Genomic DNA, 12241 nt, shown 5'->3' on the forward strand with positions numbered 1-12241 from the left:
CAATGTAGGGTGTGTGTGTTTATCCAACGTAAATAACTATATACCAATGTAGGGTGTGTGTGTGTGTTTATCCAACGTAAATAACTATATACCAATGTAGGGTGTGTGTGTGTGTTTATCCAACGTAAATAACTATATACCAATGTAGGGTGTGTGTGTGTGTTTATCCAACGTAAATAACTATATACCAATGTAATGTGTGTGTTTTTCTTCAACGTAAATAACTATATACCAATGTAGGGTGTGTGTGTGTGTGTTTATCCAACGTAAATAACTATATACCAATGTAGGGTGTGTGTGTGTGTTTATCCAACGTAAATAACTATATACCAATGTAGTGTGTGTGTTTTTCTTCAACGTAAATAACTATATACCAATGTAGGGTGTGTGTGTGTGTTTATCCAACGTAAATAACTATATACCAATGTAGGGTGTGTGTGTGTGTTTATCCAACGTAAATAACTATATACCAATGTAGGGTGTGTGTGTGTGTGTTTATCCAACGTAAATAACTATATACCAATGTAGGGTGTGTGTGTGTGTTTATCCAACGTAAATAACTATATACCAATGTAGGGTGTGTGTGTGTGTTTATCCAACGTAAATAACTATATACCAATGTAGGGTGTGTGTGTGTGTTTATCCAACGTAAATAACTATATACCAATGTAGGGTGTGTGTGTGTGTTTATCCAACGTAAATAACTATATACCAATGTAGGGTGTGTGTGTGTGTTTATCCAACGTAAATAACTATATACCAATGTAGGGTGTGTGTGTGTGTGTTTATCCAACGTAAATAACTATATACCAATGAAGGGTGTGTGTGTGTGTTTATCCAACGTAAATAACTATATACCAATGTAGGGTGTGTGTGTGTGTTTATCCAACGTAAATAACTATATACCAATGTAGGGTGTGTGTGTGTGTTTATCCAACGTAAATAACTATATACCAATGTAGGGTGTGTGTGTTTATCCAACGTAAATAACTATATACCAATGTAGGGTGTGTGTGTGTGTTTATCCAACGTAAATAACTATATACCAATGTAGGGTGTGTGTGTGTTTTTCTCCAACGTAAATAACTATATACCAATGTAGGGTGTGTGTGTGTTTATCCAACGTAAATAACTATATACCAATGTAGGGTGTGTGTGTGTGTTTATCCAACGTAAATAACTATATACCAATGTAGGGTGTGTGTGTGTGTTTATCCAACGTAAATAACTATATACCAATGTAGGGTGTGTGTGTGTGTTTATCCAACGTAAATAACTATATACCAATGTAGGGTGTGTGTGTGTGTTTATCCAACGTAAATAACTATATACCAACGTAGGGTGTGTGTTTGTGTTTATCCAACGTAAATAACTATATACCAATGTAGGGTGTGTGTGTGTGTTTATCCAACGTAAATAACTATATACCAATGTAGGGTGTGTGTGTGTGTTTATCCAACGTAAATAACTATATACCAATGTAGGGTGTGTGTGTGTGTTTATCCAACGTAAATAACTATATACCAATGTAGGGTGTGTGTGTGTGTTTATCCAACGTAAATAACTATATACCAATGTAGGGTGTGTGTGTGTGTTTATCCAACGTAAATAACTATATACCAATGTAGGGTGTGTGTGTTTATCCAACGTAAATAACTATATACCAATGTAGGGTGTGTGTGTGTGTTTATCCAACGTAAATAACTATATACCAATGTAGGGTGTGTGTGTGTGTTTATCCAACGTAAATAACTATATACCAATGTAGGGTGTGTGTGTGTGTTTATCCAACGTAAATAACTATATACCAATGTAGGGTGTGTGTGTGTGTTTATCCAACGTAAATAACTATATACCAATGTAGGGTGTGTGTGTGTGTTTATCCAACGTAAATAACTATATACCAACGTAGGGTGTGTGTGTTTATCCAACGTAAATAACTATATACCAATGTAGGGTGTGTGTGTGTGTTTATCCAACGTAAATAACTATATACCAATGTAGGGTGTGTGTGTGTGTTTCTCCAACGTAAATAACTATATACCAATGTAGGGTGTGTGTGTGTGTTTCTCCAACGTAAAAAACTATATACCAATGAAAAAATCTCTGCAGGCTACAAGAAAGATTCTATAATAGTCTTTTTTTTTACATTTTGACATAAAAAATAATAATTGGTGTTTCTTTTCCATTTACCATTTCGATTTTAGGCGTAAAATTCAAGCATTCATGGAGTGAAAAAAAAAATTCACAATGCACATTTCAATCTAGCGTTGGTGGGGCCCCTTTAAACAGTTCTCTTGCCTCTTGGACAGTCCGTCCACCCCTGATTAGCGAGGTTTATGTTTGGTCACATGTGTCCAGTTTCTATGTTCTTTAACACAAACATGATACTGGGTTCATCTTTGAATTTGAAATCGTGGCTGTATTTGATAAATGAATGTCTTGCTGATTTCCATTTCAAACAAATGCTTCACTGTAATCCTTCATAAATTACTTCTACTTTTCATTAACGTATTTCTATTTATCACTTAGGTCCAACTCTATTATCTACAAGATAATACAAGCCATCGTAAACGGTCCCATCGATTCAGATTTAGGTCTAGATGAGTACAGCAAAATCAGTGGGGGAAAAGGAAAAAACCTCCACACAAACATCTGTCGCACTTGGGCAGTAAATAACGCTATTATTTCTCGAGATGGGAGGTTGAGATGGAAAGATAGATACCACAAATTCTGTCCCTGGTCCTTTAGTGAGATTTTGTTTTTCATTTGTGTGGTGGTAAATCTATTAGGCGTAGTATCTCTCACTCTAAATTATATATATATATATATATATATATATATATATCTAATATATAAATCTCAATTCTGTATGTAATAAGTTTGTCGTTGACATACTACGATGAATTTAAGTGTTAGATAGTTATAGTCCTTATGGTCTAAACTTATGAGTTAAAAAATTAATATTGAAAGTTTTGGGAAATAAATCTCATTTATCAAACTGAAAGTAACAATTTTCGGCATGTTCATTAAACACAAGTTTAAAAAAAATATCATCTTTTACAAAAATTCTAATTATGTCTTTATTTAGTCCTATAACACTTACTTCCCTTTGATAAATTAGGAAAACACAATTACTTCCCTTTATAAAACCATTACATTAGTGGAAAAGAATTTACTTTTTATTACTTTGTTTTGGTGTTGGGAAAAAAAATAATTATATAGATAGCGGGGATTGATCAAGTGCAAATGTTGTAGGTATTTTACGGATAAGCTTGGAGTATTATAATTGTTCATTAAATTGAAACAGGCGCGTTCGTTTAAGTGAGTGCAAAAGACTATGAATAAGTTGGGGTACTATAGTCGTTTATTAAGCTAAAACAGGCGATTCCGCCCCGGGCTAGACTGTGAGCACTTTGCGTTTATGTTCGCGTTAGTGTTTTCTTTGTGTTTAGGTTGGGTTTGCGTTAGTGGTTGCGGTTTGATTTGGTTCGTTTTTGTTCTTTCTTTTTTCGTTTTTGTTTGTGTTTTTCTCTTTGGGTTTGTATTTGTGTTTTTGGTTGGTTTTGCGTTTGGATTTGGTTTGTTTTCGTTTGCTTTTTCGTTTTTTGTGTGTTGTTATTGGTTGGTATTGGTGTTTGTGGTTGGGTTTGTTGTTAGGTTTTTGTTTTCGTTTGCTTTTTTGCTTGTTTTTTCTTTGTGTTTGTATTGGTGTTTGTGGTTGTGGTTGGGTTTGTTGTTAGGTTTTTGTTTTCGTTTGTATTTGTAATTGTGTTAGCGTTATGTTTGCGTTTTGTTGTTTTGGTTTTGGTTGGTTGTGGTTTGGGTGGGCAATGCCGGGTTTATGATGATTACTAAGCACACAGGTGATGGTCTTTAACAGAAAGGTTTTTCACAGAAGCCAGAGCAGGGCCTGCCCGGGACGGCTAGTATATATATAATATATATATATATATATATGTATATATATATATATATATATATATATATATATATATATATATATATATATATATATATATATGCGTCTGTGTTCGTGTATGTGTTGGTTCACGTATAAAAGGACAACATTATTTCTCTTGTTATATATATTTTCTGAACTAATTTTTTCCAGTAGACTATTCGACTACATTACATGTTAGAGCCCATGTGACCTGGAGTCTACAACACGTTTCTATTGTACCGTGATGCGTAGAGCGACCCACGCAGAGGCCTACACAAATATCGTAGCCATTGATAAATATTTACGTTTAGACTCGCAGTATCCGTGTACTTTTACACTAGCCTAATTTACTCCGACATTTTTGATAAAACCCGGGGTTTTGATGTCCCGGGGTGGGGTTGGTATCATTCGTTTTTATAGAAGTATATATTTTCCATATAAGTATATTATTATGTTGTCTTACTCTTCCAGTGGGGAGCGATGTGACTATAGGTCTCTCAACTTATCGATGTGAACTTGTGGTCTACGGGAGATAACCGTTAAAATGTGTTAGTTATAAAAATATTATTTGCGTTATTTCCCTTATTATAGGGACTAACGAGATATACCTTCTGTATACCTTTTGATATGTTCACTTGTCTAACAGATCCGTTCTAGGTGAGGTTAAAAGCTACACATTTATGACCCCTGTCAACATGGAAGATGAACAAGAGTTTCTATGATGCTATGGTCCGGCGAATGACGGGAGAGTGTGTTCCGTTACTTGCCAGACGCCTGTATATCCCCTAAAGTAAACTAGGTACACATAACAGTTGACGATGCCCTTTTTTTCGAAACTTGAAATCTCAAACAATTTTTTACGTCGGTCTACGGGAGATAACTTTCAATATTTGTTTTCTTAAAATATTTTTTGAGTTATTTCCCTTAAGTTGTGTCATCGACAATCAGCATTTTTTTGTCCATTGATAGCTTCCAATAGATTTTTGTATATCTAAACAGAGTTTCTAACAGAAATCTCTTTTGGGGAACTCGCCCCTCACCCTATAATAATATAACAATGTGAATTACTTCTGTGAACTATGATAGTAATTTTTGGACTATAATGGTTATGTGTGGACTGTGAACTATGATGGTGATGTGTTTACAATGATGGTGATGTGTAGACTGTGACAGTGTTGTGTGGACTGTCACAGTAAAGCGTGGACTGTGACATTGATGTGTGGACAGTGACATTAATGTGTAGACTGTGACAGTGATGTGTAGACTGTGACAGTGATGTGTGGATTGTGACATTAATGTGTAGACTGTACAGGGATGTGTAGATGTGACATTGATGTGTGGACTGTGAAATTGATGTGTGGACTGTGACAGTGATGTGTAGACTGTACAGGGATGTGTAGATGTGACATTAATGTGTGGACTGTAACAGTGATGTGTAGACAGTGACATTGATGTGTACACTGTGACAGTGATGTGTAGATTGTGACAGTGATGTGTAGACTGTGACAGTGATGTGTGGACTGTGACAGTGATGTGTAGACTGTGACATTGATGTGTGGACTGTGAAATTGATGTGTGGACTGTGACAGTGATGTGTAGACTGTACAGTGATGTGTAGATGTGACATTGATGTGTGGACTGTGACAGTGATGTGTAGACTGTACAGTGATGTGTAGATGTGACATTGATGTGTGGACTGTGACAGTGATGTGTAGACTGTACAGTGATGTGTGGACTTTGACAGTGATGTGTGGACTGTGACAGTGATGTGTGGACTGTGACAGTGATGTGTAGACTGTGACAGTGATGTGTGGACTGTGACAGTGATGTGTAGACTGTGACAGTGATGTGTGGACTGTGACAGTGATGTGTAGACTGTGACAGTGATGTGTAGACTGATACATTGATGTGTGGACTGTGACAGTGATGTGTGGACTGTGACAGTGATGTGTAGACTGTACAGTGATGTGTGGACTTTGACAGTGATGTGTGGACTGTGACAGTGATGTGTAGACTGCGACAGTGATGTGTAGACTGTGACAGTGATGTGTGGACTGTGACAGTGATGTGTAGACTGTGACAGTGATGTGTGGACTGTGACAGTGATGTGTACACTGTGACAGTGATGTGTAGACTGTGACATTGATGTGTGGACTGTGACAGTGATGTTTGGACTGTGACAGTGATGTGTACACTGTGATGTGTACACTGTGACAGTGATGTGTAGACTGTGATGTGTAGACTGTGACAGTGACTGTGTAGACTGACAGTGATGTGTAGACTGTGACAGTGATGTTTGGATCACAGCGGTGATATGAAACTGTAAAGTTGGTATGTAAATGTAACTGTATGTTACCTACTTTCTGCGAGTGCAAAAACTTTCCAATCGGTGAACGACAGTCTTTTTGTCCATGTAAACATCAAGTACGAAACCTTAACGTACTTGAATTAATCCACCCTAACTCTATGATTATGTTACACCTTGGTAACTTCACGGGTGAAGGACGATAAGACCCCCGCTACCTACAATACTTAACCATGATACTCTTGGTTGGTTTTCTAAACAAACCAGTTGCAAGGTACGGAGAGGCTGGGGGTTCACGTGGTTGTTGTTAACAGGGTGAAATCAAATGTTAGTTGGTTTTTACAAGCTTTTTTTTAACTTGCTTTCTCTGTCTGTCTGTCTGTCTGGTCTGTCTGGTCTGTCTGGTCTGTCTGGTCTGTCTGGTCTGTCTGGTCTGTCTGGTCTGTCTGGTCTGTCTGGTCTGTCTGGTCTGTCTGGTCTGTCTGGTCTGTCTGGTCTGTCTGGTCTGTCTGGTCTGTCTGGTCTGTCTGGTCTGTCTGGTCTGTCTGGTCTATCTGGCTGCCTGTCTGTCTGTCTGTCTGTCTGCCTGCCTGCCTGCCTGTCTGTCTGTCTGTCTGTCTGGATCAGTTTCTTCCAGGCATCTCTTCAGATGGGGAGGGGGGGGGAGTGTCGCTATATTATCTATTGGTTACCTTTACTAATATTAGGAAAAGACCCACGCTTTTATTTATAGATATTTAAATAGTAGTGTATTATTACTTATTTTAAAGAAAATCATTTATTTTCTACTTTGTGTGCATTATTACATAAAAGCTTGTTATTAAAACAGTTTTTCTATTTGTTTTATTATTATGTTACAATGGTTGCTAAGTCTGTGTATGAAATAGTTGTCATTTACTTGTCTTGTATACATTGAGATCTATTGTTTTTTTATTTTGTCTGCATATTTGACCCTACAGACAGCGTTATTCGCAAATATTGTGCCGGGTTTATAATATAAAATTTGAAAATATAATCTTATTACAAAATAAAGCCGATAGTAAAGTAAAGATTCCTCTCTAGATCCATTGGGCAGATGAAGTGGAGGTCATATGTTTCTTTACCTCGGCATATAAAGGGATAATGTGGTCAGCACTATGCCCAGCCGCCTTTACTTTCCCTAACGTGAGTCAGGTACCCATCAGAGTTGGGTCTACTCAGGGACGTTCCACTAACTTGAACCAGGATTCGAACTCGAAACTAGCGGGTAAGCAATCTAGCGCTCCACCGCAAGGCCACGCCGTCCCACAAAGGCGATAGTGAATAGGTGAAAAGAAAAATTGTTGACGTTTAGATTTAAAAAATCGATAAGAAATATTTAAAACATGTAAATTATTTTAATGTATTATTGTGAGGGCGATCGGAATTTTGTATGACAAGGTATATGAACACACCAACAAAACTCTTTGCAGTTAGGTAATACAAGATGTTTTAAACATTAATCCTATTGCTTTCTCATCCTCCACAAACATCAACCGTCACTTCCCACCCCAACCTACACACATCTTTTCTCTTGCTCACAACACAACCGCTGTCACTCGACCAGTCGCTTCTCTTGTACCCTCGTTCACTCCATACAACAACATACACGTCAACACACGGTCTCGCATCTCGCGACAGGATAAATTTATTTATTGTATTCATTTATTCAATTACGGTCACAATAGTACCCACGGAGGCCTTTTTTCACATTGGTCGATTTAAAATAAACAAATAAAACAACAATTTAATAACAGCATTTAAAAAAGCAATAGCATAGTAACGACATAGCAGTAACATAGCACTAAAAATGTGGAATAAAGAAATAATATTCCATAAAATAAGAATATAATAGATGAATGAGAAATGTTTCACTGAGTCAGTTAGAGAGGTCATTAAATAATTGTTGTTTTAGCTTAGATTTGAATATATTTTCAGATCTAGATAGTTTTATTTTGTTAGGAAGATTGTTCCACAAATTAGAACCAGAGTAGACAAAGCTATGTTTTTGGTAAAAAGTTGTATATGGGATCGGTAAATTAAGACGACGATTTAATATTGTGTTAAAAGAAAATAGGTCTGATAAGTAAGAGGGGACTGTTTTGTGGAATATTTTATATGAAAAAATTGCTTTAGTATATATAATCTTTTTATTTAATGGAAGTATATTAGTTGTAATAATACACCTTTCATACACATTATATCACCACAATTATATTAATGGACGTATTTTGTTCTATATAGAGATCTGCATTTTACCGCAACCCCTCCCTCTATCGTTCGCTAAACTACATCGCGGTATTCTATCCACTTAGCTTACACAATAATATACGTCGGCATGTGTTTCATATACGTGATTATACAGTTTATAAATAGAATGACTAAATGTAGGCCAGTGTTAAACGCGTGAATAAAACACTGAGTAAAGCTATCAACATCAACGAATCTTAAACTCTTTATCGACATTAACGTATCCTAAAGAATTTATCGACATCAACGTATCCTAAAGAATTTATCGACATCAACGTATCCTAAACACTTTATCAACATCAACGTATCCTAAAGAATTTATCGACATCAACGTATCCTAAACACTTTATCAACATCAACGTATCCTAAACACTTTATCAACATCAACGTATCCTAAAGAATTTATCGACATCAACGTATCCTAAACACTTTATCAACATCAACGTATCCTAAAGAATTTATCGACATCAACGTATCCTAAAGAATTTATCGACATCAACGTATCCTAAAGAATTTATCGACATCAACGTATCCTAAAGAATTTATCGACATCAACGTATCCTAGACACTTTATCGACATTAACGTATCCTAAAGAATTTATCGACATCAACGTATCCTAAACACTTTATCAACATCAACGTATCCTAAAGAATTTATCGACATCAACGTATCCTAAACAATTTATCGACATCAACGTATCCTAAAGAATTTATCGACATCAACGTATCCTAAAGAATTTATCGACATCAACGTATCCTAGACACTTTATCGACATTAACGTATCCTAAAGAATTTATCGACATCAACGTATCCTAAACACTTTATCAACATCAACGTATCCTAAACACTTGAACACAATCGAGTCTATTTTCACGGTCCAGCGATGCTCTAGACTCTAGGCAAAGTAGGACGGTCGTCTCATCAAGTCTTTTATCTACCTCGACATTTGTGTTTTCCCTGCATGGGTGATTTTTTTTAAAGCGACCCACGCTGAAATCTACAATCAAATGTTGATCTACATATTTTTTGAATGAGTTTTTTTTTTATAACTTGCAACACATCAAGTTGACTATTTATTAATTTTAGATTTCGACGTATGTATGTGTTACATTTTGAAAAATAATACTATGATTATTACAGTGTTTCTTCCAGACTTTCTTCTCATGGGGGGGGGGGGGGGGGTGGCACTAGAAATTCCCGGGAGGAGGACTACATTTTCCGGGGGGAAAGGGCGAGTACTGGTAAAAGTGTAGACTTTCTTCGGGGGGTTGAATCACATCGTGAAAAAGTTTTAAATATTAGAAAAAATCGTCTGAGATATTATTAAAATGTTGTCTTGTTATGCTCGAAACAGGATATCTCGATTTGTGGCAAATCTATCCCCATCTTCTCTGTAGAATCTCTTTGTTAGCTGGTAATCGGTGTAAACTACTTAGACAAAGGTATATGACAAATCAGTTTTATTTATAGAACAACTACATTCGACCAATGGATTGTCGTGACGTCAGTGTCTTACCCGATAGAACAAATGAAGTACCTGTCTCAAATCCCTGGATGGCGATTGGTTGTTGTGGGAGACAGGAAGACGCCGTTAAACGGGAGGTGAGGCAAATTTAATTTTCTAAGTATACTTTCTTTTTTTTTTATGCCTCACACACGTAACTTACAGCCTCAGTTTGCCTTGTCAAGTTCGCTTTAGTATTACAGTTTTCATCATCGGCTTGTGAGGACTGATACAGATTTACAATAGTATTAGTTCTTTCTGACAAGTACTTTCATTCATTGAAGATGGTTTAATTATACTTAATACAAAACGTCTTCTTTCCCCTTTTTTTTTAACCAGAAAATGTAAATGTGTAATTAAATAGCGATTCAATTTTCTGTGGAGAGAAGAAAAAAAACGTAAAATACATACATACATATATATATACATACAAATATATATATATATATATATATATATATATATATATATATATATATATATATATATATATATATATATATATATATATATATATATATATATATATATATATATATATATATTTAAAGACCAATTAAAAAATTATCTCACTACATAAATAACTTTTTATTAAACGCATTCACTTTTTGTGCATTTTTTATGATTCTTTAATTATTTCCTAATCAACAAACACTTTTAATTTTGTAGCTTGGAAGTAGCTTGGACACGCTCACAATCCATTGAACAGAAAACCCTGACATGGATGCTATTTTTAGATTGTCGAGGAAATCCCCGTCCGCCATTTTAAATGTGACCTTTGACCCACTAGCCCCGCCTGTGATTTTACCCGAGGGTGTGTTCAGCCCCTTCAACTCACAAAACACCCTGTTCCACCACGCCGCCTTCTGGGCTCTGTTTATCCCGACCACAACCACATTCCGTGTCTGCGACATCTGGCGCGGCTACTGGGCCCAGAGGCTCATGTGGGAGGTTGGAGGCAGGCTGGCATTTTTCCCGGCCAACGCCTTTCAGAAACGTAATTCACATTCGTACCTTAAAGATGCTGAGCAAGAGAAGGACATGTGTTTCCGCACAGAAGAGTTACTTCAGTTTTTGAGAACCTGGGTCTGTGAGAAATGTTTTTCTTTCTTTCAGTGTGTGATAAAGGTGACCTCAGACAGGGTTAAGCGTCACTTTTCGAAACATTATGACGTCATGCTGGTCAGACAGTGGCATAGGACCTCAAACATTTGGGCAACACATAACCCAAACCAGTAAACTTTGACATGATTTCGTCAAATATTGACGTTTTAAGACTTCCAGAAAAAAAGTGGAAGGCGTCATTTTAAAGCGCAGCGTTGTAGAGAAACCTTTAGTAATGTAGAGTATTCAGCTCCTGAGGAGCATCCGCTACCGTTACTTCCGAATTCAACTGATATTAGCAGGTTACTTGTTAACGCGAAAAAAAAATGAAATGTTATCAATGTGTGAAGATTTGAAGAACATCTCAATGTCTGGCGTATTTTAGCGAAATGAAAAACGCATCATTTGTTTCGGATAATAATACCAAGTTTCATGAGGAGACTGGGGATTAAGGCTAGAACGTTAACTTTTATCGAAGCTGATCTCGAGAAAGGTAAACTTTATTACCTGTGTGCTGTTAAAGCAATGGAGATGGGGCACACGGCCAAATGTTATTTCGGAGACATTTTTTTTCTGACACATTAATGATATAATGTTTGTTTCATGGTACGGTGAAATGTATATGTGCTTAGTAATAACCAATTTTATGTGTTGATGTTAGTGTAGGCCTACACATATTGTGTGCGCATCCTGAGTTGTGTTGTGTACCCTATTTGATGAGCAAAACTTAATAAAAAAATAAAGTATTTTAAGCTCTCTTTTCAATACAATAATTTATTAAACGATGTTTACGTTTGCTAGTGCAAATAATGTATTTAGTAATAGGGTTTTTAATCTAAATAAGTATATAATATATAGGCCTTCAAAACGGGTTCAATTTTAATAACTCTTCAATATCGGTTCTTGAAAAAAAGAAATAAAATCTTTTTCAAACTTAATAAAATATAGTTTGTGTATTTAATGTATTCTGTCGTGTATTTTGTCCTATCCTCTTTTCCTAATTTCTTCATTAGCGAGAAGTGTTTTTTGACGTTTTTCCATAGGTGTGCGTTGCTAGTGGTATCGGGCCAGTAGATCCTGTATATTTGTCTAAGGCAGCTCTTTACAAAGGTCTAA

General features: G+C 36.1%; 1 protein-coding gene across 1 annotated transcript; it reads left to right on the plus strand.

Moving 5' to 3' along the window:
• Positions 1–10741: 10741 nt before the first annotated feature.
• Positions 10742–11260, plus strand: LOC131939953 (uncharacterized). Its single transcript, XM_059298482.1, has one exon. It carries the CDS (start codon positions 10742–10744, stop codon positions 11258–11260), a length of 519 nt encoding a protein of 172 aa, XP_059154465.1.
• Positions 11261–12241: the final 981 nt, after the last annotated feature.

The sequence above is a fragment of the Physella acuta genome, unplaced genomic scaffold (assembly GCF_028476545.2).
Source record: "Physella acuta isolate Inbredline_101_S28 unplaced genomic scaffold, ASM2847654v3 ptg000305l, whole genome shotgun sequence".
In the NCBI taxonomy this organism is placed as follows: domain Eukaryota; kingdom Metazoa; phylum Mollusca; class Gastropoda; family Physidae; genus Physella; species Physella acuta.

Bases quoted from the DNA above. Each gene is read 5' to 3' on its own strand.
- LOC131939953 (XM_059298482.1), top strand. From the start codon at position 10,742: ATGGATGCTATTTTTAGATTGTCGAGGAAATCCCCGTCCGCCATTTTA.